This window comes from Oncorhynchus masou, chromosome 28, assembly GCF_036934945.1.
Source record: "Oncorhynchus masou masou isolate Uvic2021 chromosome 28, UVic_Omas_1.1, whole genome shotgun sequence".
In the NCBI taxonomy this organism is placed as follows: domain Eukaryota; kingdom Metazoa; phylum Chordata; class Actinopteri; order Salmoniformes; family Salmonidae; genus Oncorhynchus; species Oncorhynchus masou.
Genome location: NC_088239.1, coordinates 68,150,888 through 68,175,131, shown reverse-complemented (window position 1 = coordinate 68,175,131; position 24,244 = coordinate 68,150,888). Strand labels below are relative to the sequence as shown.

General features: G+C 47.9%; 1 protein-coding gene across 8 annotated transcripts in view; it reads left to right on the top strand.

Moving 5' to 3' along the window:
• LOC135518151 (disabled homolog 2-interacting protein-like) overlaps positions 1-24,244 on the top strand; it is a 286,136-nt gene that overhangs the window by 219,234 nt on the left and 42,658 nt on the right. For all 8 annotated transcript variants that reach the window (XM_064943072.1, XM_064943071.1, XM_064943075.1 and 5 more), the window contains one exon: positions 12,764-12,908. In XM_064943072.1, coding sequence (XP_064799144.1) covers positions 12,764-12,908 — 145 coding nt within the window. The remainder of the gene's footprint in view (positions 1-12,763; positions 12,909-24,244) is intronic.

The following is a 24,244-nucleotide window of genomic DNA, read 5'->3' as shown; positions in this document are numbered from 1 at the left end:
CAGCCCTTCATTCCCTTCTCCAGCTCTTCATTCCCTTCTCCAGCCCTTCATTCCCTTCTCCAGCTCTTAATTCCCTTCTCCAGCCCTTCATTCCTTTCTCCAGCCCTTCATTCCCTTCTCCAGCCCTTCATTCCCTTCTCCAGCCCTTCATTCCCTTCACCAGCCCTTAATTCCTTTCTCCAGCCCTTCATTCCTTTCTCCAGCCCTTCATTCCTTTCTCCAGCCCTTCATTCCCTTCTCCAGCCCTTCATTCCCTTCTCCAGCCCTTCATTCCCCTCTCCAGCCCTTCATTCCCCTCTCCAGTCCTTCATTCCTTTCTCCAGCTCTTCATTCCCCTCTCCAGCCCTTCATTCCTTTCTCCAGCCCTTCATTCCCTTCTCCAGCCCTTCATTCCCTTCTCCAGCCCTTCATTCCTTTCTCCAGCCCTTCATTCCTTTCTCCAGCCCTTCATTCCTTTCTCCAGCCCTTCATTCCCTTCTCCAGCCCTTCATTCCTTTCTCCAGCCCTTCATTCCTTTCTCCAGCCCTTCATTCCTTTCTCCAGCCCTTCATTCCTTTCTCCAGCCCTTCATTCCCTTCTCCAGTCCTTCATTCCTTTCTCCAGCCCTTCATTCCTTTCTCCAGCCCTTCATTCCCTTCTCCAGTCCTTCATTCCTTTCTCCAGTCCTTCATTCCTTTCTCCAGCCCTTCATTCCCCTCTCCAGCCCTTCATTCCCTTCTCCAGCCCTTCATTCCCTTCTCCAGCCCTTCATTCCCTTCTCCAGCCCTTCATTCCCCTCTCCAGCCCTTCATTCCCTTCTCCAGCCCTTCATTCCCTTCTCCAGCCCTTCATTCGTTTCTGTTGTACTGCCCTGGAGGTAAACCAAGCTAACGGATGGTATTAAGTGGCTCTTCATCCACAGGAGCAGACAATCGGATAACAAATTCACCCTCCCTCTCTCTTCTATCTCTCCATCCTCCCCTTCTTCCCTTCTTCCCCGCATTGCCCTCGAGTAGCAGAGTCCTCACTATTTAATTAGATGAAGTGTAAACATCCCCTCTTCTCTTCTGTCTCAGCGCTCAATGTGGTCTTCATGGGGCAGCAGCACTGCTAGTCTGTATGATTCATTGCTTCAAACCATGTGCTGCTTCGTGCCATCTCACACACAAAAACACCCTGCAAATTAGTGTCTCAGGGCACAAGTTGGTTTTCTTGGCAGACAGCTGCTGAGTCTTTAACAGGTTGTTATTGTTAATAGTGAGTGAGATAAGAGTAAAGTTCAAATCAAATGTTATTTGTCACATACAATACGAATACAGCAGGTGTAGACTTTATCGTGAAACGCTTACTTACGAGCCCTTTCCCAACAATGCAGTTAAAAAACATAGTTAAAGTAACTATAAGGAGGCTATGCAAGGAGCACCACTACAGAATCAATGTGCTGGGGGTACGAGGTAGTTGAGGTGATTGAGGTAATATATGCTTATAGGTAGGGGTAATCAAGATAGATAACAAAGAGTGTGAGAGAGAGTGTGTGTGTGTGTGTGTGTGTGTGTGTGTGTGTGTGTGTGTGTGTGTGTGTGTGTGTGTGTGTGTGTGTGTGTGTGTGTGTGTGTGTGTGTGTGTGTGTGTGCGTGCGTGCGTGCGTGCGTGCGTGCGTGCGTGCGTGTGTGCAGTGAGTCACGTGGTTGTGGCTTACTATATGAAGCACTAAACAAGAGGGCCGAACACGCCCCCGATCACATCGACAGGGCTGTAGTGGAGCGGTTTGAGAGCTTCAAGTTCCTCTGTGTCCACATCACAAAGGATCTATCATGGTCCACACACACCAACACAGTCGTGAAGAGGGCACGACAACACTTCTTCCTCCTCAGGAGGCTGAAAAGATTTGGCATGGGCCCTCAGATCCTCAAAAAGTTCTACAGCTGCACCATTGAGAGCTGGTTGACTGGCTGCATCACCGCTTGGTACAGTAAGGCAACTGCTTGGCATCTAACCGCAAGTCACTACAGAGGGTAGTGCGTATGGCCGAGTACATCACTGTGGCCAAGCTCCCTGTCATCCAGGACCTCTATACCAGGCAATATCAGAGGAAGCCCCTAAAAGTTGTCAAAGACCCCAGCCACCCGAGTAATAGACTGTTCTCTCTGCTACTGCATGGCAAGTGGTACCTATGCACCAAGTCTGGAACCAACAGGAACCAGAACAGCTTTAGTTTGTGTGTATGCATTGATATGGAGGCTATGTGTGCCTTTTCATTTTTTAAATGTAATTCTGTCCTTGAGCAGTTCTTGTCTAATGATGTTCTGTATGTTATTCTTTACTTACCTACACACAGACACACACACACACACACACACACACACACACACACACACACACACACACACACACACACACACACACACACACACACACACACACACACACACACACACACACACACACACACACACACACACACACACACACACACACACACACACACACACACACACACACACACACACACACACACACACACACACGCACGCACACACACACACACACACACACACACACACACAGACACACACACACATGTCCCCCACAACATTGGTTAGAGCCTGTATTAAGCATTTCACAGTAAGGTCTACACCTGTTTTATTCGGCGCACGTGACAAATAAACTTGGATTTGATTTGATGAGGCATGTGACAAATACAATTTGATTGTTACTCAGTGTGAGTAGAACATATAGGGAGTAATGATACATCACCACTCTCTAAAAATGATCCTAACGTTAAAGGAAGACACGCTTAGTTTCCCTCTCTTGGAGTTGAGTCACTTTTTGTTCATGCTGGAAACAGAGCTGTGAAGTCCCTGAACATCTGGTTAATCAGAGCGGCCCAGCAGGGTGAAGACATGAAGACAAGAGAGAAGAAACAGATGTCGTGAGAGGAGAGAGAGAGCGAGAGAGAGAGAGAGAGAGAGAGAGAGAGAGAGAGAGAGAGAGAGAGAGAAAAGAAGAGTGAGACAGAGACAGAAAGAAAGAGAGAGAGACAGACACAGAGACATAGAGAGAAAAGGGGAGCGGGAGAAAAGAGAGAGAAAGTGAAAGTGAATCAGAGAGAAATAAGGGAAAGCGAGAGGGGGTGCTCAACTCAGACAGGTTCTGTAGTTCTAAGCCTGTTATCCCAGATAATCAAAGCCTAGCAGCTGGAAGCCAATCAGAGCTTGATGTGCAGCAATAAGAGAGGCTTTCTGTTACCACACACACGCCAGAGAGTGAAGCAAAAACTGTGTGAAATAGAAAACTTCCTTCCATTTCCTGATCACAATAATATTGACCTTTCCTCTATGAATGGGCAGCCACCCGGCCCATCATTAGACTGGAAGTTCTTCTCGTCTTTCCTTTACCCGGCAGAATGTCAGCTCAATTATGATCTCGCCTCCACCCATCTCTCTCTCTCCCTCCTCTGTCTGCCCTCCACCCATCTCTCTCTCCCCCTCCCTGTCTGCCCTCCACCCATCCCATCCCTCCTCTCTCCACCCATCTCCTCTCCCTCCCTGTCTGCCCTCCACCCATTTCTCTCTCTCCCTCCTCTGTCTGCCCTCCACCCATCTCTCTCTCCCCTCCTGTGTCTGCCCTCCACCCATCTCTCTCTCTCCCTCCCTGTCTGCCCTCCACCCATCTATCTCTCTCCCTCCTCTGCCCTCCACCCATCTCTCTCTCCCTCCCTGTCTGCCCTCCACCCATGTCTCTCTCTCCCTCCTCTGTCTGCCCTCCACCCATCTCTCCCTCCCTCCTCTGTCTGCCCTCCACCCATCTCTGTCTCTCCCTCCCTGTCTGCCCTCCACCCATATATCTCTCTCCCTCCTCTGTCTGCCCTCCACCCATCTCTCTCTCTCCCTCCTCTGTCTGCCCTCCACCCATCTCTCTCTCTCCCTCCTCTGTCTGCCCTCCACCCATCTGTCTGCCCTCCACCCATCTCTCTCTCTCCTCCTCTGTCTGCCCTCCACCCATCTCTGTCTCTCCCTCCTCTGTCTGCCCTCCACCCATCTTTCTCTCTCCCTCCTCTGTCTGTCCTCCACCCATCTCTCTCTCTCCCTCCTCTGTCTGCCCTCCACCCATCTCTCTCTCCCTCCTCTGTCTGCCCTCCACCCATCTCTCTCTCCCTCCTCTGTCTGCCCTCCACCCATCTCTCTCTCCCTCCTCTGTCTGCCCTCCACCCATCTCTGTCTCTCCCTCCTCTGTCTGCCCTCCACCCATCTCTCTCTCTCCCTCCTCTGTCTGCCCTCCACCCATCTCTCTCTCTCCCTCCTCTGTCTGCCCTCCACCCATCTCTCTCTCCCTCCTCTGTCTGCCCTCCACCCATCTCCTCCCTCCCTGTCTGCCCTCCACCCATCTCTCCTCTCCCTCTCTGTCTGCCCTCCACCCATCTTTCTCTCTCCCTCCTCTGTCTGCCCTCCACCCATCTCTCTCTCTCCCTCCTCTGTCTGCCCTCCACCCATCTCTCTCTCCCCTCCTCTGTCTGCCGTCCACCCATCTCTCTCTCCCTCCTCTGTCTGCCCTCCACCCATCTCTCTCTCCCTCCTCTGTCTGCCCTCCACCCATCTCTGTCTCTCCCTCCTCTGTCTGCCTTCCACACATCTCTCTCTCTCCCTCCTCTGTCTGCCCTCCACCCATCTCTCCCTCCCTCCTCTGTCTGCCCTCCACCCATCTCTGTCTCTCCCTCCTCTGTCTGCCCTCCACCCATCTTTCTCTCTCCCTCCTCTGTCTGCCCTCCACCCATCTCTCTCTCTCCCTCCTCTGTCTGCCCTCCACCCATCTCTCTCTCTCCCTCCTCTGTCTGCCCTCCACCCATCTCTCTCTCTCCCTCCTCTATCTGCCCTCCACCCATCTCTCTCTCCCTCCTCTGTCTGCCCTCCACCCATCTCTGTCTCTCCCTCCTCTGTCTGCCCTCCACCCATCTTTCTCTCTCCCTCCTCTGTCTGTCCTCCACCCATCTCTCTCTCTCCCTCCTCTGTCTGCCCTCCACCCATCTCTCTCTCCCTCCTCTGTCTGCCCTCCACCCATCTCTCTCCCTCCTCTGTCTGCCCTCCACCCATCTCTCTCTCCCTCCTCTGTCTGCCCTCCACCCATCTCTGTCTCTCCCTCCTCTGTCTGCCTTCCACCCATCTCTCTCTCTCCCTCCTCTGTCTGCCCTCCACACATCTCTCTCTCTCCCTCCTCTGTCTGCCCTCCACCCACCCATCTCTCTCTCTCCTCCTCTGTCTGCCCTCCACCCATCTCTCTCTCTCCCTCCTCTGTCTGCCCTCCACCCATCTCTCTTTCTCTCCCTGCTCTGTCTGCCCTCCACCCATCTTTCTTTCTCCCTCCTCTGTCTGCCCTCCACCCATCTCTCTCTCTCCCTCCTCTGTCTGCCCTCCACCCATCTCTCTCTCTCCCTCCTCTGTCTGCCGTCCACCCATCTCTCTCTCCCTCCTCTGTCTGCCCTCCACCCATCTCTCTCTCCCTCCTCTGTCTGCCCTCCACCCATCTCTGTCTCTCCCTCCTCTGTCTGCCTTCCACACATCTCTCTCTCTCCCTCCTCTGTCTGCCCTCCACACATCTCTCTCTCTCCCTCCTTTGTCTGCCCTCCACCCACCCATCTCTCTCTCTCCCTCCTCTGTCTGCCCTCCACCCATCTCTCTCTCTCCCTCCTCTGTCTGCCCTCCACCCATCTCTCTTTCTCTCCCTGCTCTGTCTGCCCTCCCCCCTCTCTCTCTCCCTCTGCCTTCCACCCATCCACCCACATCTCTCTCTCTCCCTCCTCTGTCTGCCCTCCACCCACCCATCTCTCTCTCTCCCTCCTCTGTCTGCCCTCCACCCATCTCTCTCTCCCTCCTCTGTCTGCCCTCCACCCATCTCTCTGCCCCTCTGTCTGCCCTCCACCCATCCATCTCTCTCTCTCCCTCCTCTGTCTGCCCTCCACCCACCCATCTCTCTCTCTCCCTCCTCTGTCTGCCCTCCACCCCTCTCTCTCTCTCCCTTCTCTGTCTGCCCTCCACCCATCTCTCTCTCCCTCCTCTGTCTGCCCTCCACCCATCTCTCTCTCTCCCTCCTCTGTCTGCCCTCCACCCATCTCTCTCTCTCCCTCCTCTGTCTGCCCTCCACCCATCTCTCTCTCTCCCTCCTCTGTCTGCCCTCCACCCACCCATCTCTCTCTCTCCCTCCTCTGTCTGCCCTCCACCCATCTCTCTCTCTCCCTCCTCTGTCTGCCCTCCACCCATCTCTCTCTCTCTCTCCTCTGTCTGCCCTCCACCCATCTCTCTCTCCCTCCTCTGTCTGCCCTCCACCCATCTCTCTCTCCCTCCTCTGTCTGCCCTCCACCCATCTCTCTCTCTCCCTCCTCTGTCTGCCCACCACCCTTCTTTCTCTCTCCCTCCTCTGTCTGCCCTCCACCCATCTCTCTCTCTCCCTCCTCTGTCTGCCCTCCACCCATCTCTCTCTCTCCCTCCTCTGTCTGCCCTCCACCCATCTCTCTCTCTCCCTCCTCTGTCTGCCCTCCACCCCTCTCTCTCTCTCCCTCCTCTGTCTGCCCTCCACCCATCTCTCTCTCTCCTCCTCTGTCTGCCCTCCACCCACCCATCTCTCTCTCTCCCTCCTCTGTCTGCCCTCCACCCATCTCTCTCTCTCTCCCTCCTCTGTCTGCCCTCCACCCACCCATCTCTCTCTCTCCCTCCTCTGTCTGCCCTCCACCCCTCTCTCAATTTCAATTCAATTCAAGGGCTTTATTGGCATGGGAAACATGTGTTAACATTGCCAAAGCAAGTGAGGTAGATAATATATAAAGTGAAATAAACAATAAAAATGAACAGTAGACATCACACATACAGAAGTTTCAAAAAAGACAATAAAGACATTACAAATGTCATATTATATATATATATATATATATATATATATATATATATATATATATATATATACAGTGTTTTAACAATGTACAAATGGTAAAGGACACAAGATAAAATAAATAAGCATAGATATGGGTTGTGAACACGCACAATGGTGCGTGTTCTTCACTGGTTGCCCTTTTCTCATGGCAACAGGTCACAAATCTTGCTGCTCTGATGGCACACTGTGGAATTTCACCCAGTAGATATGGGAGTTTTTCAAAATTGAATTTGTTTTCGAATTCTTTGTGGATCTGTGTAATCTGAGGGAAATATGTCTCTCTAATATGGTCATACATTGGGCAGGAGGTTAGGAAGTGCAGCTCAGTTTCCACCTCATTTTGTGGGCAGTGAGCACATAGCCTGTCTTCTCTTGAGAGCCATGTCTGCCTACGGCGACCCCTCTCTATGTCTATCTCTCTATTCCTCTCTCTCTTTCCATCTCAATCAATTCAATTCAAAGGGGCTTTATTGGCATGTGGAATGTGTTTACATTTCATGAGAGATATGAGAGATATTAAAAGGGAAGGGAGTGAAGGGGGAGAGGAAGGGAAGAGGGAGTACAAGACATCAAACTCCAGCAGATGAGAGTCTCCCTGCAGACTGCCTTACCTGGCAGCAAAACTCATAAAGCCCTGTCTATCCCACCGCCTTACAGCCACAAATAACATCAGAGATAGGGTGTGCGTGTATGTGTGACAGCTTCGTTGTATTTTCTCTGTTCAGTTTTTCAAAAAAATATTATTTGTGTAGGACAAATCGCTCCGTTTTGTTCACGTTTGGCTATGAAAAAAACCTGTATACAGTTATAGCCTCAAGCTCATTAGCATAATGTAACGTTAACGATTTCTGAAAATCGCAAATAAAATGAAAATAATGCGCCTGCTCTCAAGCTTAGCCTTTTCTTAACAACACTGTCATCTCAGATTTTCAAAATATGCTTTTGAACCATAGAAATTGACTAATTTGTGTAAGAGTATGCTAAGCTAGCTTAGCATTTTGAGTAGCATTTAGCACGCAACATTTTCACAAAAACCAGATAACCAAATAAATAAAATCATTTACCTTTGAAGAGCTTCGGATGTTTTCAATGAGGAGACTCTCAGTTACATAGCAAATGTTCAGTTTTTCCTGAAAGAATCTTTGTGTAGGAGAAATCGCTCCGTTTTGTACATCACATTTGGCTACCGAAACGAACCGAAGATTCAGTCACCAACAACGTCAAACTTTTTCCGAATTAACTCCATAATATCGACCGAAACATGGCAAACGTTGTTTGGAATCAATCCTCAAGGTGTTTTTTCACATATCTCTTCATTGATATATCGTTCGTGGAAGCCTGCTTTCTTCTCTGAATTCCATGGAAAAATACTTGCAGCTGAGGTTTGTGCACCAATTTCGGCGCAGGACACCGGGCGGACACCTGGTAAATGTGGTCTCTTATGGTCAATCTTCCAATGATATGCCTACAAATACGTCACAATGCTGCAGACACCTTGGGGAAACGACAGAAAGGGCAGGCTCATTCCTCTCGCATTCACAGCCATATAAGGAGACAATGGAAAACAGAGCCTCAAAAATCCTGCTGATTTCCTGGATGCCGTTTCATCTTGGTTTTGCCTGTAGCTCACGTTCTAGGGCACACACAGAGAATATCTTTGCAGTTCTGGAAACCTCAGAGTGTTTTCTTTCCAAAGCTATCAATTATATGCATAGTCGAGCATCTTTTTGTGACAAAATATTGCGCTTAAAACGGGCACGTCTTTTTATCCAAAAATGATATAGCGCCCCTAGAGTTTCAAGAGGTTAAAGTGACTAGTGATACATGTATTACATAAGTATGCAGTCGATGATATAGAGTATAGTATATACGTATGCATATGAGATGAATAATGTAGGGTAAGTAACATTATATAAGGTAGCATTGTTTAAAGTGGCTAGTGATATATTTACATCATTTCCCATCAATTCCCATTATTAAAGTGGCTGGAGTTGAGTCAGTGTCAGTGTGTTGGCAGCAGCCACTCAATGTTAGTGGTGGCTGTTTAACAGTCTGATGGCCTTGAGATAGAAGCTGTTTTTCAGTCTCTCAGTCCCAGCTTTGATGCAACTGTACTGACCTCGCCTTCTGGATGATAGCGGGGTGAACAGGCAGTGGCTCGGGTGGTTGTTGTCCTTGATGATCTTTATGGCCTTCCTGTAACATCGGGTGGTGTAGGTGTCCTGGAGGGCAGGTAGTTTGACCCCGGTGATGCGTTGTGCAGACCTCACTACCCTCTGGAGAGCCTTACGGTTGAGGGCGGAGCAGTTGCCGTACCAGGCGGTGAAACAGCCCGCCAGGATGCTCTCGATTGTGCACCCAAATAATGATTAATTACACACAGAAACCTGAACAGACCCTAACCAACAGAACACATTCCGTTCCCGTATTGGAGCGTCACATGAAGTGGTATCACAGATAGGTACAGTAGAGCCCAGGAATGAGTCCCGTCTTAAGAAGAAGACAAAAGCAGTCCTTCGTTCCCGTGGTGACGCATGCAGATCTGCCTCTCCTTCTGTAAGGCGTTTCCATGGCAAAATGAGGCAGAGAAATGCAGGAGTGAGAGCCAACTAAAATGACCTTTCTCACCAGTTCCCTCAAATCAGCCTCGTCTTAGGGATAATGTGGGGTAGAGGTGGCGAGAGAGAGAGAGGGGGAGACTGTCTTGGCATTTTCCTCCACCACGTCCACGCTCTTTAAATTGGCCTGTCCTTGTATGTGGTTGACCCTGTTTGATTATTCAATAGCTTCAGGGGAGGAGACACACACACCGGTGTGCAGTGTACACCATAAACCTCCAGAGTCAAGACAGGAAGACTTTCCAATACAGGAGTGAAGACAAGGACAATGGCGTTCTGGCTTTTGGGAATTGCAGTGATAACGCTGTAGAAAACAGGGGGTAAGAGAGATTACATCAACGATTCGTCCGATCAATAACCCTGGTTTAACAGCCCCGGGCTGGGACAGGAAACACCCCCCCCCCTCCTCTATCAACCTTTCATCTCTCCCTCCCCCCTCTTCCTCCCTCCGTCTCCCTTCCTCCATCCCCCCTTTTCCCTCTCCCTCTCGATAGTTGGAGTACGGCTTTCACCCAATATCATCAGCACCCTGCAGATATGGGGGGAGCCGTGTGTGTGTGTGTGTGTGTGTGTGTGTGTGTGTGTGTGTGTGTGTGTGTGTGTGTGTGTGTGTGTGTGTGTGTGTGTGTGTGTGTGTGTGTGTGTGTGTGTGTGTGTGTGTGTGTGTGTGTGTGTGTGTGTGTGTGTGTGTGTGTGTGTACCTTGGGGTGTACTGTATGTTTGTTGTTTTGTAAATGTGCATGGTGTGTGCGCGTGTGCGTGTGCGTGTGTGCGTGTGTGTGTGTGTGTGTGTGTGTGTGTGTGTGTGTGTAGGTAAGTAAAGAAATAAAACAACAGTAGAAAGACATTTGAAAAAAGAGGAGCAAGGCTACATACACCTGTTAGTCAGACTTATTGAGGTAGTATGTAGATATGATTAAAGGGACTATGTATATATGATGAACAGAGAGTAGCAGTAGTGTAAAAGAGGGCATGTAGATAATGAGTCAAAACAAGTTACACCATAAAAGGTCAATGCAGACAGTCCAGGTGGCTATTGGTTAACTAGTTAACTAACTATTTAGCAGTCTTATGGTATTTTTGGTTAACTAGTTAACTAACTATTTAGCAGTCTTATGGTATTTTTGGTTAACTAGTTAACTAACTATTTAGCAGTCTTATGGTATTTTTGGGGTATTTTATTAGGATCCCCATTAACTGTTGCAAAAGCAGCAGCTACTCTTCCTGAGGTCCACACAACATATGAAACATAATACAGAATAACATACAGAACATCATTAGACAAGAACTGCTCAAGGACAGAATTACATTTAAAAAATGAAAAGGCACACATAGCCTCCATATCAATGCATACACACAAACTAAAGCTGTTCTGGTTCCTGTTGGTTCCAGACTTGGTGCATAGGTACCACTTGCCATGCAGTAGCAGAGAGAACAGTCTATTACTCGGGTGGCTGGGGTCTTTGACAACTTCCTCTGATATTGCCTGGTATAGAGGTCCTGGATGACAGGGAGCTAGGCCACAGTGATGTACTCGGCCATACGCACTACCCTCTGTAGTGACTTGCGGTTAGATGCCAAGCAGTTGCCTTACTGTACCAAGCGGTGATGCAGCCAGTCAACCAGCTCTCAATGGTGCAGCTGTAGAACTTTTTGAGGATCTGAGGGCCCATGCCAAATCTTTTCAGCCTCCTGAGGAGGAAGAAGTGTTGTCGTGCCCTCTTCACGACTGTGTTGGTGTGTGTGGACCATGATAGATCCTTTGTGATGTGGACACAGAGGAACTTGAAGCTCTCAAACCGCTCCACTACAGCCCTGTCGATGTGATCGGGGGCGTGTTCGGCCCTCTGTTTCCTGTAGTCCACAATCAGCTCCTTTGTCTTGTCGACGTTGAAGAGGAGGTTGTTGTCTCTGACCTCCTCCCTATAGGCTGTCTCATCGTTGTTGGTGATCAGACCTACCACTGTAGGCAAACTTAATGATGGTGTTGGAGTCGTACGAGGCCATGCAGTAGTGAGTGAACAGGGAGTACAGGAGAGGACTAAGCACGCACCACAAACCATTTAGCCATCCCCCATCAACAGTCATGGGCCCTCTGCTTGTCCAGTAACATTTTCCTGGGGTGGCTTGGTTGATCCTGAATGGATTTTGTTGTTCCATATTGCCATTACTGTGTGTACGTCCATGTGTATTCCAGATAATACACACTCCTCCAAGTGTGAAGCAGTAATCACACCACTATGGGCTGGGCTTGGCACTGTGACACACTCAGGCTCGCAAACACACGCACACACAAGCACGCACGCACGCACGCGTAGTGTCTTCTGTAGTGTCATCTGTAGTGTCTTCTGTAGAGTCTTCTGTAGTGTCTTCTGTAGTGTCTTCTCTAGTGTCTTCTGTAGTGTCTTCTGTAGTGTCTTCTGTAGTGTCTTCTCTAGTGTCTTCTCTAGTGTCTTCTGTAGTGTCTTCTGTAGTGTCTTCTGTAGTGTCTTCTCTAGTGTATTCTGTAGTGTCTTCTCTAGTGTCTTCTGTAGTGTCTTCTGTAGTGTCTTCTGTAGTGTTTATCTGTAGTGTCTTCTGTAGTGTCTTCTGTAGTGTCTTCTGTAGTGTCTTCTGTAGTGTCATCTGTAGTGTCTTCTGTAGTGTCTTCTGTAGTGTCTTCTGTAGTGTCTTCTCTAGTGTCATCTGTAGTGTCTTCTGTAGTGTCTTCTGTAGTGTCTTCTGTAGTGTCTTCTCTAGTGTCTTCTCTAGTGTCTTCTCTAGTGTATTCTGTAGTGTCTTCTGTAGTGTCTTCTGTAGTGTCTTCTCTAGTGTCATCTGTAGTGTCTTCTGTAGTGTCTTCGGTCGTGTCTTCTGTAGTGTCATCTATAGTGTCTTCTCTAGTGTCTTCTGTAGTGTCTTCTGTAGTGTCTTCTCTAGTGTCATCTCTAGTGTCTTTTCTAGTGTCTTCTGTAGTGTCATCTATAGTGTCTTCTCTAGTGTGTCATCTCTAGTGTCTTTTCTAGTGTCTTCTGTAGTGTCATCTATAGTGTCTTCTCTAGTGTCTTCTCTAGTGTCATCTCTAGTGTCTTTTCTAGTGTATTCTGTAGTGTCTTCTGTAGTGTCTTCTCTAGTGTCATCTCTAGTGTCTTTTCTAGTGTCTTCTCTAGTGTCTTCTGTAGTGTCTTCTCTAGTGTCTTCTCTAGTGTCTTCTCTAGTGTCTTCTGTAGTGTCATCTCCTTTTTTCTCTTCTTGTTTTGCTGTAGGACTTCCTGACAGACCTGATGATGTCAGAGGTGGACCGGTGTGGGGAGAACGAGCACCTGATCTTCCGAGAGAACACGCTGGCCACCAAGGCTATAGAGGAGTACCTCAAACTAGTGGGGCAGAAGTACCTACAGGATGCACTCGGTGAGTCTATCTATCTATTTATCTATCTATCTATCTATCTATCTATCTATCTATCTATCTATCTATCTATCTGTCTGTCTGTCTGTCTGTCTGTCTGCCTGCCTGCCTGCCTGCCTGCCTGCCTGCCTGCCTGCCTGCCTGCCTGCCTGCCTGCCTGCCTGCCTGCCTGCCTGCCTGCCTGCCTGGAAGCATATGTTTACATTGCCGAAGCAAATGGAATAGACAATAAACAAAAGGGAAATAAATAAGGGAAACATTAGTAAACATTACCCTCTCTCTCTTTCTTTATCTGTCTTTCTGTCACTCAGCCCTCTTTTTCCTCTCTCTCTTTCTGTATCTGTCTTTCTGTCACTCAGTCCTCTTTTTCCTCTCTCTCTCTCTTTATCTGTCTTTGTGTCACTCAGCCCTCTTTTTCCTCTCTCTCTTTCTTTATCTGTCTTTGTGTCACTCAGCCCTCTTTTTCCTCTCTCTCTCTCTTTATCTGTCTTTCTGTCACTCAGTCCTCCTTTTCCTCTCTCTCTCTCTCTTTATCTGTCTTTCTGTCACTCAGCCCTCTTTTTCCTCTCTCTCTCTCTTTATCTGTCTTTCTGTCAGTCATCCCTCTTTTTCCTCTCTCTCTCTCTTTATCTGTCTTTCTGTCAGTCAGCCCTCTTTTTCCTCTCTCTCTCTGTATCTGTCTTTCTGTCACTCAGCCCTCTTTTTCCTCTCTCTCTCTCTTTATCTGTCTTTCTGTCAGTCATCCCTCTTTTTCCTCTCTCTCTCTCTTTATCTGTCTTTCTGTCACTCAGCCCTCTTTTTCCTCTCTCTCTCTCTCTTTATCTGTCTTTCTGTCAGTCAGCCCTCTTTTTCCCCTCTCTCTCTCTTTATCTGTCTTTCTGTCACTCAGCCCTCTTTTTCCTCTCTCTCTTTCTTTATCTGTCTTTCTGTCACTCAGCCCTCTTTTTCCTCTCTCTCTCTCTTTATCTGTCTTTCTGTCACTCAGCCCTCTTTTTCCTCTCTCTCTCTCTTTATCTGTATTTCTGTCACTCAGCCCTCTTTTTCCTCTCTCTCTCTTTATCTGTCTTTCTGTCACTCAGCCCTCTTTTTCCTCTCTCTCTCTGTATCTGTCTTTCTGTCACTCAGCCCTCTTTTTCCCCTCTCTCTCTCTTTATCTGTCTTTCTGTCACTCAGCCCTCTTTTTCCTCTCTCTCTTTCTTTATCTGTCTTTCTGTCACTCAGCCCTCTTTTTCCTCTCTCTCTCTCTTTATCTGTCTTTCTGTCACTCATCCCTCTTTTTCCTCTCTCTCTCTCTTTATCTGTCTTTCTGTCAGTCATCCCTCTTTTTCCCCTCTCTTTCTTTATCTGTCTTTCTGTCACTCAGCCCTCTTTTTCCTCTCTCTCTCTCTTTATCTGTCCTTCTGTCAGTCATCCCTCTTTTTCCTCTCTCTTTCTTTATCTGTCTTTCTGTCAGTCATCCCTCTTTTTCCTCTCTCTCTCTCTTTATCTGTCTTTCTGTCACTCAGCCCTCTTTTTCCCCTCTCTCTCTCTTTATCTGTCTTTCTGTCACTCAGCCCTCTTTTTCCCCTCTCTCTCTCTTTATCTGTCTTTCTGTCAGTCATCCCTCTTTTTCCCCTCTCTCTCTCTTTATCTGTCTTTCTGTCACTCAGCCCTCTTTTTCCCCTCTCTCTCTCTTTATCTGTCTTTCTGTCAGTCATCCCTCTTTTTCCCCTCTCTCTCTCTTTCTGTCTTTCTGTCAGTCATCCCTCTTTTTCCCCTCTCTCTCTCTTTCTGTCTTTCTGTCACTCAGCCCTCTTTTTCCCCTCTCTCTCTCCATCCATCCATGCTTAATACAGAGACAAGCAATCAAAACTTGCTCTGGGTCATTAGGCCATGTTTACTGAGCTGTAATTAAGGTCAGAGGTCATTGAGCTGTAGTGGAGGTCAAAGGGCAGAGAAGGCCTCAGGGCTGGCAGACACAACACTCCTAGCCCCTGACCCCAGAGACTGGACATGGTGTCAACACAGAACTAAGTGCCTCTCTTTCTTTTCTCTCTCTCTCTCTCTGTCTCTCTCTCTCTCTCTGTCTCTCTCTCTCTCTCTCTCTCTCTCTCTCTGTCTCTCTCTCTGTCTCTCTCTCTCTCTCTCTCTCTCTCCCTCCCTCTGACTATCTCCCTATCTCTCTCCCTCTTTCAATCTCTCTCTCTCTCTCCCTCTCTCACTCTACCACAAGGTGAGACCAAGGTTAGTCCAGTGTTGTGTTAGTGTTGGCTGTGGTCCTGGATATAAGCCTGGTGCATGTTGATGTGTTTACCTCATCCAGCCTGATTTAGAAACGTACACAGCAGCAGTTTTATCTACAGAAAAGCACATTGTCTCTCTATTTCCCTCTCCCTCCATCTCTCTCTTTCCCCTCCCACTCTCATTTATCTCTGTGCATAGATCTAATATCAGTGCAACAATGTGTGTGTGTGTGAGTGTGTGAGTGTGTGTGTGTGTGTGTGTGTGTGTGTGTGTGTGTGTGTGTGTGTGTGTGTGTGTGTGTGTGTGTGTGTGTGTGTGTGTGTGTGTGTGTGTGTGTGTGTGTGTGTGTGTGTGTGTGTGTGTGTGTGTGTGTGTGTGTGTGTGTGTGTGTGTGTGTGTGTGTGTCTATATCTCTCAGGTTTGAGTTAAGTATATATTGGAGCCTTAGTGAATAATGCATGTGTGTTTTTTTTGGAGTTAATGTGCTTTGAAGCCTGGGTGAATAATAGAACACCTCGTCACTACCGAAGATTGACTGCTTCCGGTCTGGTCTGGTCTGGTCTGCCATGAAGGGGCAACACAAGGACGACCAGGGGGAAAGAGAGGGAGAGGGGGGAGAAGGAGAGGGAGAGGGGGAGAGAGAGAGGGGGAGAAGGAGAAGGAGAGGGAGAGGGGGAGAGGGAGAAGGAGAGGGAGAGGGGGAGAAGGAGGGAGGGAGAGAAGGAGAGGGAGGAGGGGGAGAGGGAGAAGGAGAGGGAGAGGGGGGAGAAGGAGAGGGAGAGAAGGAGAGGGAGAGGGGGGAGAGGGAGAAGGAGAGGGACAGGGGGGAGAAGGAGAGGGAGAGAAGGAGAGGGAGAAGGAGAGGGAGAGAAGGAGAGGGAGAGGGGGGAGAAGGAGAGTGGGGAGAAGGAGAGGGAGAGGGGGGAGAGGGAGAGGGGGGAGAAGGAGAGGGAGAGGGTGGAGAGGGAGAGGGGGGAGAAGGAGAGGGGGAGAAGGAGAGAGAGAGGAGGGAGAAGGGAGAGAGAGAGCACTTTTCCTTTCTGATCATCTCAATAACAAACAGTGCAGGGGAAATGATTACATCTTATCACTGTCAAACTAAGAATAAGATATTTGTTTCTATAGTCTTAACATGGACAGGTAGAGCCGCAAGTCAGACATCCTCTAATCGCCTCTCGCTATCTCTCATCTCTCTTTTCCTCTCTCTCATCTCTCACCTCTCTTCACTTGGGAAGGACAAAGTTGACAGGAAGAGGGGAAGGGTTTGTGGAATGTTGATGGAGCGTTGTTCTAACTTTTTTTATGTTGTCGTTATCTCGTCTGGTACATTGACTGAGATGGAGAACATGAGCATCAGTCATCAGTCATGGTGTATTACCTGGGATGGCCCTGGCCCCTGTTGTTGTTTGACTTATTATTGTCATTGGATAGTTGGTGACAGTCTGAAGTTCATGTCTTGCTTATGGAAAGCTGTTACGGTGTGATGTCTTGAATGGAGACACAGTCATTCATTCAGTGTTTCAGTCTCACTTTAATTAAAAGGCCGGACATCATTGTCCTTCCATCTCAGAGGTCCTTGAGGGTAAACAGGAAAGTGTGTGTGTGTGTGTGTGTGTGTGTGTGTGTGTGTGTGTGTGTGTGTGTGTGTGTGTGTGTGTGTGTGTGTGTGTGTGTGTGTGTGTGTGTGTGTGTGTGTGTGTGTGTGTGTGTGTGTGTGTGTGTGTGTGTGCGCGCGCGCGTGCGTGCGTGCGTGTCTGTGTGGGTGTGTGTCAGTGGAGGATGCTGAGGGGAGGATGGCTCATAATATTGGCTCGAACGGAGTTAATGGAATTGAATCAAACACATGGAAACCTTGTGTTTGATGTATTTGATACCATTCCACCTCTTTCGCTTCAGCCAAACTAGGGAGCTGTTCCTAGCCACCGTGCTTCTACATCTGCATTGCTTGCTGTTTGGTGCTTTAGACTGGGTTTCTGTACATCACTTTGTGACATCGGCTGATGTAAAAAGGGCTTTATAAATACATTTGATTGATTACCACAAGCCCGTCTACCCCATTTAAAGAGCCACCAACCTCCTGTGGTATGTGTGTGTGGGGGGGTAGGTCGGGAGTTGGTTCTTCTATCCTTGCGGGGACCTAATATCCCCAAAAGTCCCCACAAGTACAGTAAAACAAGGAAAATGTCCCAAGTCCCCATGAGGACAAAGGCTATTTTAGGCTTTAATTTAGGGTTAGGTTTAGGGTTAGGGTAAGATGTTAGTGGTTGGGTTTAACATTAGGAGTTAGGTTTAGGGTTAGGGTAATAGTTAAGGGAAAATAGGATTTTTAATGGAAATACATTTAGGTCCCACTTAGGACAGAATAACAAAACATGTGTGTTCAGTGAGTTGACTGAATGTTACTGTCTGACTGTGTCTCTCTCTCCCTGTGTTGTACCTGAGTTGGAGTTGACTGAATGTTACTGTCTGACTGTGTCTCTCTCTCCCTGTGTTGTACCTGAGTTGAAGGTGACTGATGTTACTGTCTGACTGTGTCTCTCTCTCCCTGTGTTGTACCTGAGTTGACTGAATGTTACTGTCTGACTGTGTCTCTCTCTCCCTGTGTTGTACATGAGTTGAAGGTGACTGATGTTACTGTCTGCCCGTGTCTCTCTCTCCCTGTGTTGTACCTGAGTTGAAGGTGACTGAATGTTAGTGTCTGTCTGTGTCTCTCTCTTCCTGTGTTGTAGCTGAGTTGACTGAATGTTAGTGTCTGTCTGTGTCTCTCTCTTCCTGTGTTGTAGCTGAGTTGACTGAATGTTACTGTCTGCCTGTGTCTCTCTCTCCCTGTGTTGTACCTGAGTTGAAGGTGACTGAATGTTACTGTCTGCCTGTGTCTCTCTCTCCCTGTGTTGTAGCTGAGTTGTCTGAATGTTACTGTCTGACTGTGTCTCTCTCTCCCTGTGTTGTAGCTGAGTTGACTGAATGTTACTGTCTGACTGTGTCTCTCTCTCCCTGTGTTGTACCTGAGTTAACTGAATGTTAGTGTCTGCCTGTGTCTCTCTCTCCCTGTGTTGTAGCTGAGTTGACTGAATGTTACTGTCTGACTGTGTCTCTCTCTCCCTGTGTTGTACCTGAGTTAACTGAATGTTACTGTCTGACTGTGTCTCTCTCTCCCTGTGTTGTACCTGAGTTGACTGAATGTTACTGTCTGCCTGTGTCTCTCTCTCCCTGTGTTGTAGCTGAGTTGACTGAATATTAGTGTCTGCCTTTGTCTCTCTCTCTCTGTGTTGTACCTGTGTTGACTGAATGTTACTGTCTGACTGTGTCTCTCTCTCCCTGTGTTGTAGCTGAGTTGATGTTGACTGAATGTTACTGTCTGACTGTGTCTCAATCTCCCTGTGTTGTACCTGTGTTGACTGAATGTTACTGTCTGCCTGTGTCTCTCTCTCCCTGTGTTGTACCTGTGTTGACTGAATGTTACTGTCTGACTGTGTCTCTCTCTCCCTGTGTTGTACCTGTGTTGACGGAATGTTACTGTCTGACTGTGTCTCTCTCTCCCTGTGTTGTAGCTGAGTTGACGGAATGTTACTGTCTGACTGTGTCTCTCTCTCCCTGTGTTGTAGCTGAGTTGACTGAATGTTACTGTCTGACTGTGTCTCTCTCTCCCTGTGTTGTACCTGAGTTGAAGGTGACTGATGTTACTGTCTGCCCGTGTCTCTCTCTCCCTGTGTTGTAGCTGAGTTGACGGAATGTTACTGTCTGACTGTGTCTCTCTCTCCCTGTGTTGTAGCTGAGTTGACGGAATGTTACTGTCTGACTGTGTCTCTCTCTCCCTGTGTTGTAGCTGAGTTGACTGAATGTTACTGTCTGACTGTGTCTCTCTCTCCCTGTGTTGTACCTGAGCTGAAGGTGACTGAATGTTACTGTCTGCCTGTGTCTCTCTCTCCCTGTGTTGTAGCTGAGTTGTCTGAATGTTACTGTCTGACTGTGTCTCTCTCTCCCTGTGTTGTAGCTGAGTTGACTGAATGTTACTGTCTGACTGTGTCTCTCTCTCCCTGTGTTGTACCTGAGTTAACTGAATGTTAGTGTCTGCCTGTGTCTCTCTCTCCCTGTGTTGTAGCTGAGTTGATGGAATGTTACTGTCTGACTGTGTCTCTCTCTCCCTGTGTTGTAGCTGAGTTGACTGAATGTTACTGTCTGCCTGTGTCTCTCTCTGCCTGTGTTGTAGCTGAGTTGACTGAATATTAGTGTCTGCCTGTGTCTCTCTCTCCCTGTGTTGTAGCTGAGTTGATGGAATGTTACTGTCTGACTGTGTCTCTCTCTCCCTGTGTTGTACCTGTTTTGACTGAATATTACTGTCTTCCTGTGTCTCTCTCCCCCTGTGTTATACCTGTGTTGACTGAATGTTACTGTCTGCCTGTGTCTCTCTCTTCCTGTGTTGTAGCTGAGTTGACTGAATGTTACTGTCTGCCTGTGTCTCTCTCTCCCTGTGTTGTAGCTGAGTTGGAGTTGACTGAATGTTACTGTCTGACTGTGTCTCTCTCTCCCTGTGTTATACCTGTGTTGACTGAATGTTACTGTCTGCCTGTGTCTCTCTCTTCCTGTGTTGTAGCTGAGTTGACTGAATGTTACTGTCTGCCTGTGTCTCTCTCTCCCTGTGTTGTAGCTGAGTTGGAGTTGACTGAATGTTACTGTCTGACTGTGTCTCTCTCTCCCTGTGTTGTAGCTGAGTTGGAGTTGACTGAATATTACTGTCTGACTGTGTCTCTCTCTCCCTGTGTTGTAGCTGAGTTGGAGTTGACTGAATGTTACTGTCTGACTGTGTCTCTCTCTCCCTGTGTTGTACCTGTGTTGACTGAATGTTACTGTCTGCCTGTGTCTCTCTCCCTGTGTTGTAGCTGTGTTGACTGAATGTTACTGTCTGACTGTGTCTCTCTCTCTCTGTGTTGTACCTGAGTTGATGTTGACTGAATGTTACTGTCTGACTGTGTCTCAATCTCCCTGTGTTGTACCTGTGTTGACTGAATGTTACTGTCTGCCTGTGTCTCTCTCTCCCTGTGTTGTACCTGTGTTGACTGAATGTTACTGTCTGACTGTGTCTCTCTCTCCCTGTGTTGTAGCTGAGTTAACTGAATATTACTGTCTGACTGTGTCTCTCTCTCCCTGTGTTGTACATGAGTTGACTGAATGTTACTGTCTGACTGTGTCTCTCTCTCCCTGTGTTGTAGCTGAGTTGACTGAATGTTACTGTCTGACTGTGTCTCTCTCTTCCTGTGTTGTAGCTGAGTTGACTGAATGTTAGTGTCTGCCTGTGTCTCTCTCTCCCTGTGTTGTACCTGTGTTGACTGAATGTTACTGTCTGCCTGTGTCTCTCTCTCCCTGTGTTGTAGCTGAGTTAACTGAATGTTAATGTCTGACTGTGTCTCTCTCTCCCTGTGTTGTACCTGTGTTGACTGAATGTTACTGTCTTCCTGTGTCTCTCTCCCCCTGTGTTGTAGCTGAGTTGACTGAATATTAGTGTCTGCCTGTGTCTCTCTCCCCCTGTGTTGTAGCTGAGTTGACTGAATGTTACTGTCTGCCTGTGTCTCTCTCTCCCTGTGTTGTAGCTGAGTTGGAGTTGACTGAATGTTACTGTCTGACTGTGTCTCTCTCTCCCTGTGTTGTACCTGTGTTGACTGAATGTTACTGTCTGCCTGTGTCTCTCTCCCTGTGTTGTAGCTGTGTTGACTGAATGTTACTGTCTGACTGTGTCTCTCTCTCCCTGTGTTGTACCTGTGTTGACTGAATGTTACTGTCTGACTGTGTCTCTCTCTCCCTGTGTTGTAGCTGAGTTGATGTTGACTGAATGTTACTGTCTGACTGTGTCTCAATCTCCCTGTGTTGTACCTGTGTTGACTGAATGTTACTGTCTGCCTGTGTCTCTCTCTCCCTGTGTTGTACCTGTGTTGACTGAATGTTACTGTCTGACTGTGTCTCTCTCTCCCTGTGTTGTAGCTGAGTTAACTGAATATTACTGTCTGACTGTGTCTCTCTCTCCCTGTGTTGTACATGAGTTGACTGAATGTTACTGTCTGACTGTGTCTCTCTCTCCCTGTGTTGTAGCTGAGTTGACTGAATGTTACTGTCTGACTGTGTCTCTCTCTCCCTGTGTTGTAGCTGAGTTGACTGAATGTTAGTGTCTGCCTGTGTCTCTCTCTCCCTGTGTTGTACCTGTGTTGACTGAATGTTACTGTCTGCCTGTGTCTCTCTCCCTGTGTTGTAGCTGAGTTGACGGAATGTTACTGTCTGCCTGTGTCTCTCTCGCCCTGTGTTGTAGCTGAGTTGACTGAATGTTACTGTCTGACTGTGTCTCTCTCTCCCTGTGTTGTAGCTGAGTTGACTGAATGTTACTGTCTGCCTGTGTCTCTCTCTCCCTGTGTTGTAGCTGAGTTGTCTGAATGTTACTGTCTGACTGTGTCTCTCTCTCCCTGTGTTGTAGCTGAGTTGACTGAATGTTACTGTCTGACTGTGTCTCTCTCTCCCTGTGTTGTAGCTGAGTTGACTGAATGTTAGTGTCTGCCTGTGTCTCTCTCTCCCTGTGTTGTAGCTGAGTTGACGGAATGTTACTGTCTGACTGTGTCTCTCTCTCTCCCTGTGTTTTAGCTGAGTTGAAGTTGACTGACTGTTAGTGTCTGACTGTGTCTCTCTCTCTCCCTCTGTTGTAGCTGAGTTGACGGAATGTTACTGTTTGACTGTGTCTCTCTCTCTCCCTGTGTTTTAGCTGAGTTGAAGTTGACTGACTGTTAGTGTCTGACTGTGTCTCTCTCTCCCTGTGTTGTAGCTGAGTTGACTGAATGTTACTGTCTGACTGTGTCTCTCTCTCCCTGTGTTGTAGCTGAGTTGACTGAATGTTACTGTCTGCCTGTGTCTCTCTCCCTGTGTTGTAGCTGAGTTGAGTTGTCTGACTGTGTCTCTCTCTCCCTGTGTTGTAAGTTGACTGAATGTTACTGTCTGCCTGTGTCTCTCTCTCCCTGTGTTGTAGCTGAGTTGACTGAATGTTAATGTCTGACTGTGTCTCTCTCTCCCTGTGTTGTAGCTGAGTTGACTGAATGTTAATGTCTGACTGTGTCTCTCTCTCCCTGTGTTGTAGCTGAGTTGACTGAATGTTACTGTCTGCCTGTGTCTCTCTCTCCCTGTGTTGTAGCTGAGTTGACTGAATGTTAATGTCTGACTGTGTCTCTCTCTCCCTGTGTTGTAGCTGAGTTGACTGAATGTTACTGTCTGCCTGTGTCTCTCTCTCCCTGTGTTGTAGCTGAGTTGACGGAATGTTACTGTCTGCCTGTGTCTCTGTCGCCCTGTGTTGTAGCTGAGTTGACTGAATGTTACTGTCTGACTGCGTCTCTCTCTCCCTGTGTTGTAGCTGAGTTGACTGAATGTTACTGTCTGCCTGTGTCTCTCTCTCCCTGTGTTGTACCTGAGTTGACTGAATGTTACTGTCTGCATGTGTCTCTCTCTCCCTGTGTTGTAGCTGAGTTAACTGAATATTACTGTCTGACTGTGTCTCTCTCTCCCTGTGTTGTAGCTGAGTTGACTGAATGTTACTGTCTGCCTGTGTCTCTCTCTCCCTGTGTTGTACCTGATTTGACTGAATGTTACTGTCTGACTGTGTCTCTCTCTCCCTGTGTTGTAGCTGAGTTGAATGAATGTTACTGTCTGCCTGTGTCTCTCTCTCCCTGTGTTGTAGCTGAGTTGATGTTGACTGAATGTTAGTGTCTGACTGTGTCTCTCTCTCCCTGTGTTGTAGCTGAGTTGGAGTTGACTGAATGTTACTGTCTGCCTGTGTCTCTCTCTCCCTGTGTTGTAGCTGAGTTGGAGTTGACTGAATGTTACTGTCTGACTGTGTCTCTCTCTCCCTGTGTTGTACATGATTTGACTGAATGTTACTGTCTGACTGTGTCTCTCTCTCCCTGTGTTGTAGCTGAGTTGAATGAATGTTACTGTCTGCCTGTGTCTCTCTCTCCCTGTGTTGTAGCTGAGTTGATGTTGACTGAATGTTACTGTCTGCCTGTGTCTCTCTCTCCCTGTGGTATGGCTGAGTTGATGTTGACTGAATGTTACTGTCTGACTGTGTCTCTCTCTCCCTGTGTTGTAGCTGAGTTGGAGTTGACTGAATGTTACTGTCTGACTGTGTCTCTCTCTCCCTGTGTTGTAGCTGAGTTGACTGAATGTTATTGTCTGACTGTGTCTCTCTCTCCCTGTGTTGTAGCTGAGTTGACTGAATGTTACTGTCTGCCTGTGTCTCTCTCTCTCCCTGTGTTGTAGCTGAGTTGACTGAATGTTACTGTCTGCCTGTGTCTCTCCCTGTGTTGTAGCTGAGTTGACTGAATGTTACTGTCTGCCTGTGTCTCTCTCTCCCTGTGTTGTAGCTGAGTTGACTGAATGTTACTGTCTGCCTGTGTCTCTCTCTCCCTGTGTTGTAGCTGAGTTGACTGAATGTTACTGTCTGCCTGTGTCTCTCTCTCCCTGTGTTGTAGCTGAGTTGACTGAATGTTAATGTCTGACTGTGTCTCTCTCTCCCTGTGTTGTAGCTGAGTTGACGGAATGTTACTGTCTGACTGTGTCTCTCTCTCCCTGTGTTTTAGCTGAGTTGACTGAATGTTATTGTCTGCCTGTGTCTCTCTCTCCCTGTGTTGTAGCTGAGTTGACTGAATGTTAATGTCTGACTGTGTCTCTCTCTCCCTGTGTTGTAGCTGAGTTGACTGAATGTTACTGTCTGACTGTGTCTCTCTCTCCCTGTGTTGTAGCTGAGTTAACTGAATGTTACTGTCTGCCTGTGTCTCTCTCTCTCCCTGTGTTTTAGCTGAGTTGAAGTTGACTGACTGTTAGTGTCTGCCTGTGTCTCTCTCTCCCTGTGTTGTAGCTGAGTTGACGGAATGTTACTGTTTGACTGTGTCTCTCTCTCTCCCTGTGTTGTAGCTGAGTTGACGGAATGTTACTGTCTGCCTGTGTCTCTCTCTCCCTGTGTTGTAGCTGAGTTGACTGAATGTTACTGTCTGACTGTGTCTCTCTCTCCCTGTGTTGTAGCTGAGTTGACTGAATGTTACTGTCTGCCTGTGTCTCTCTCTCCCTGTGTTGTAGCTGAGTTGACGGAATGT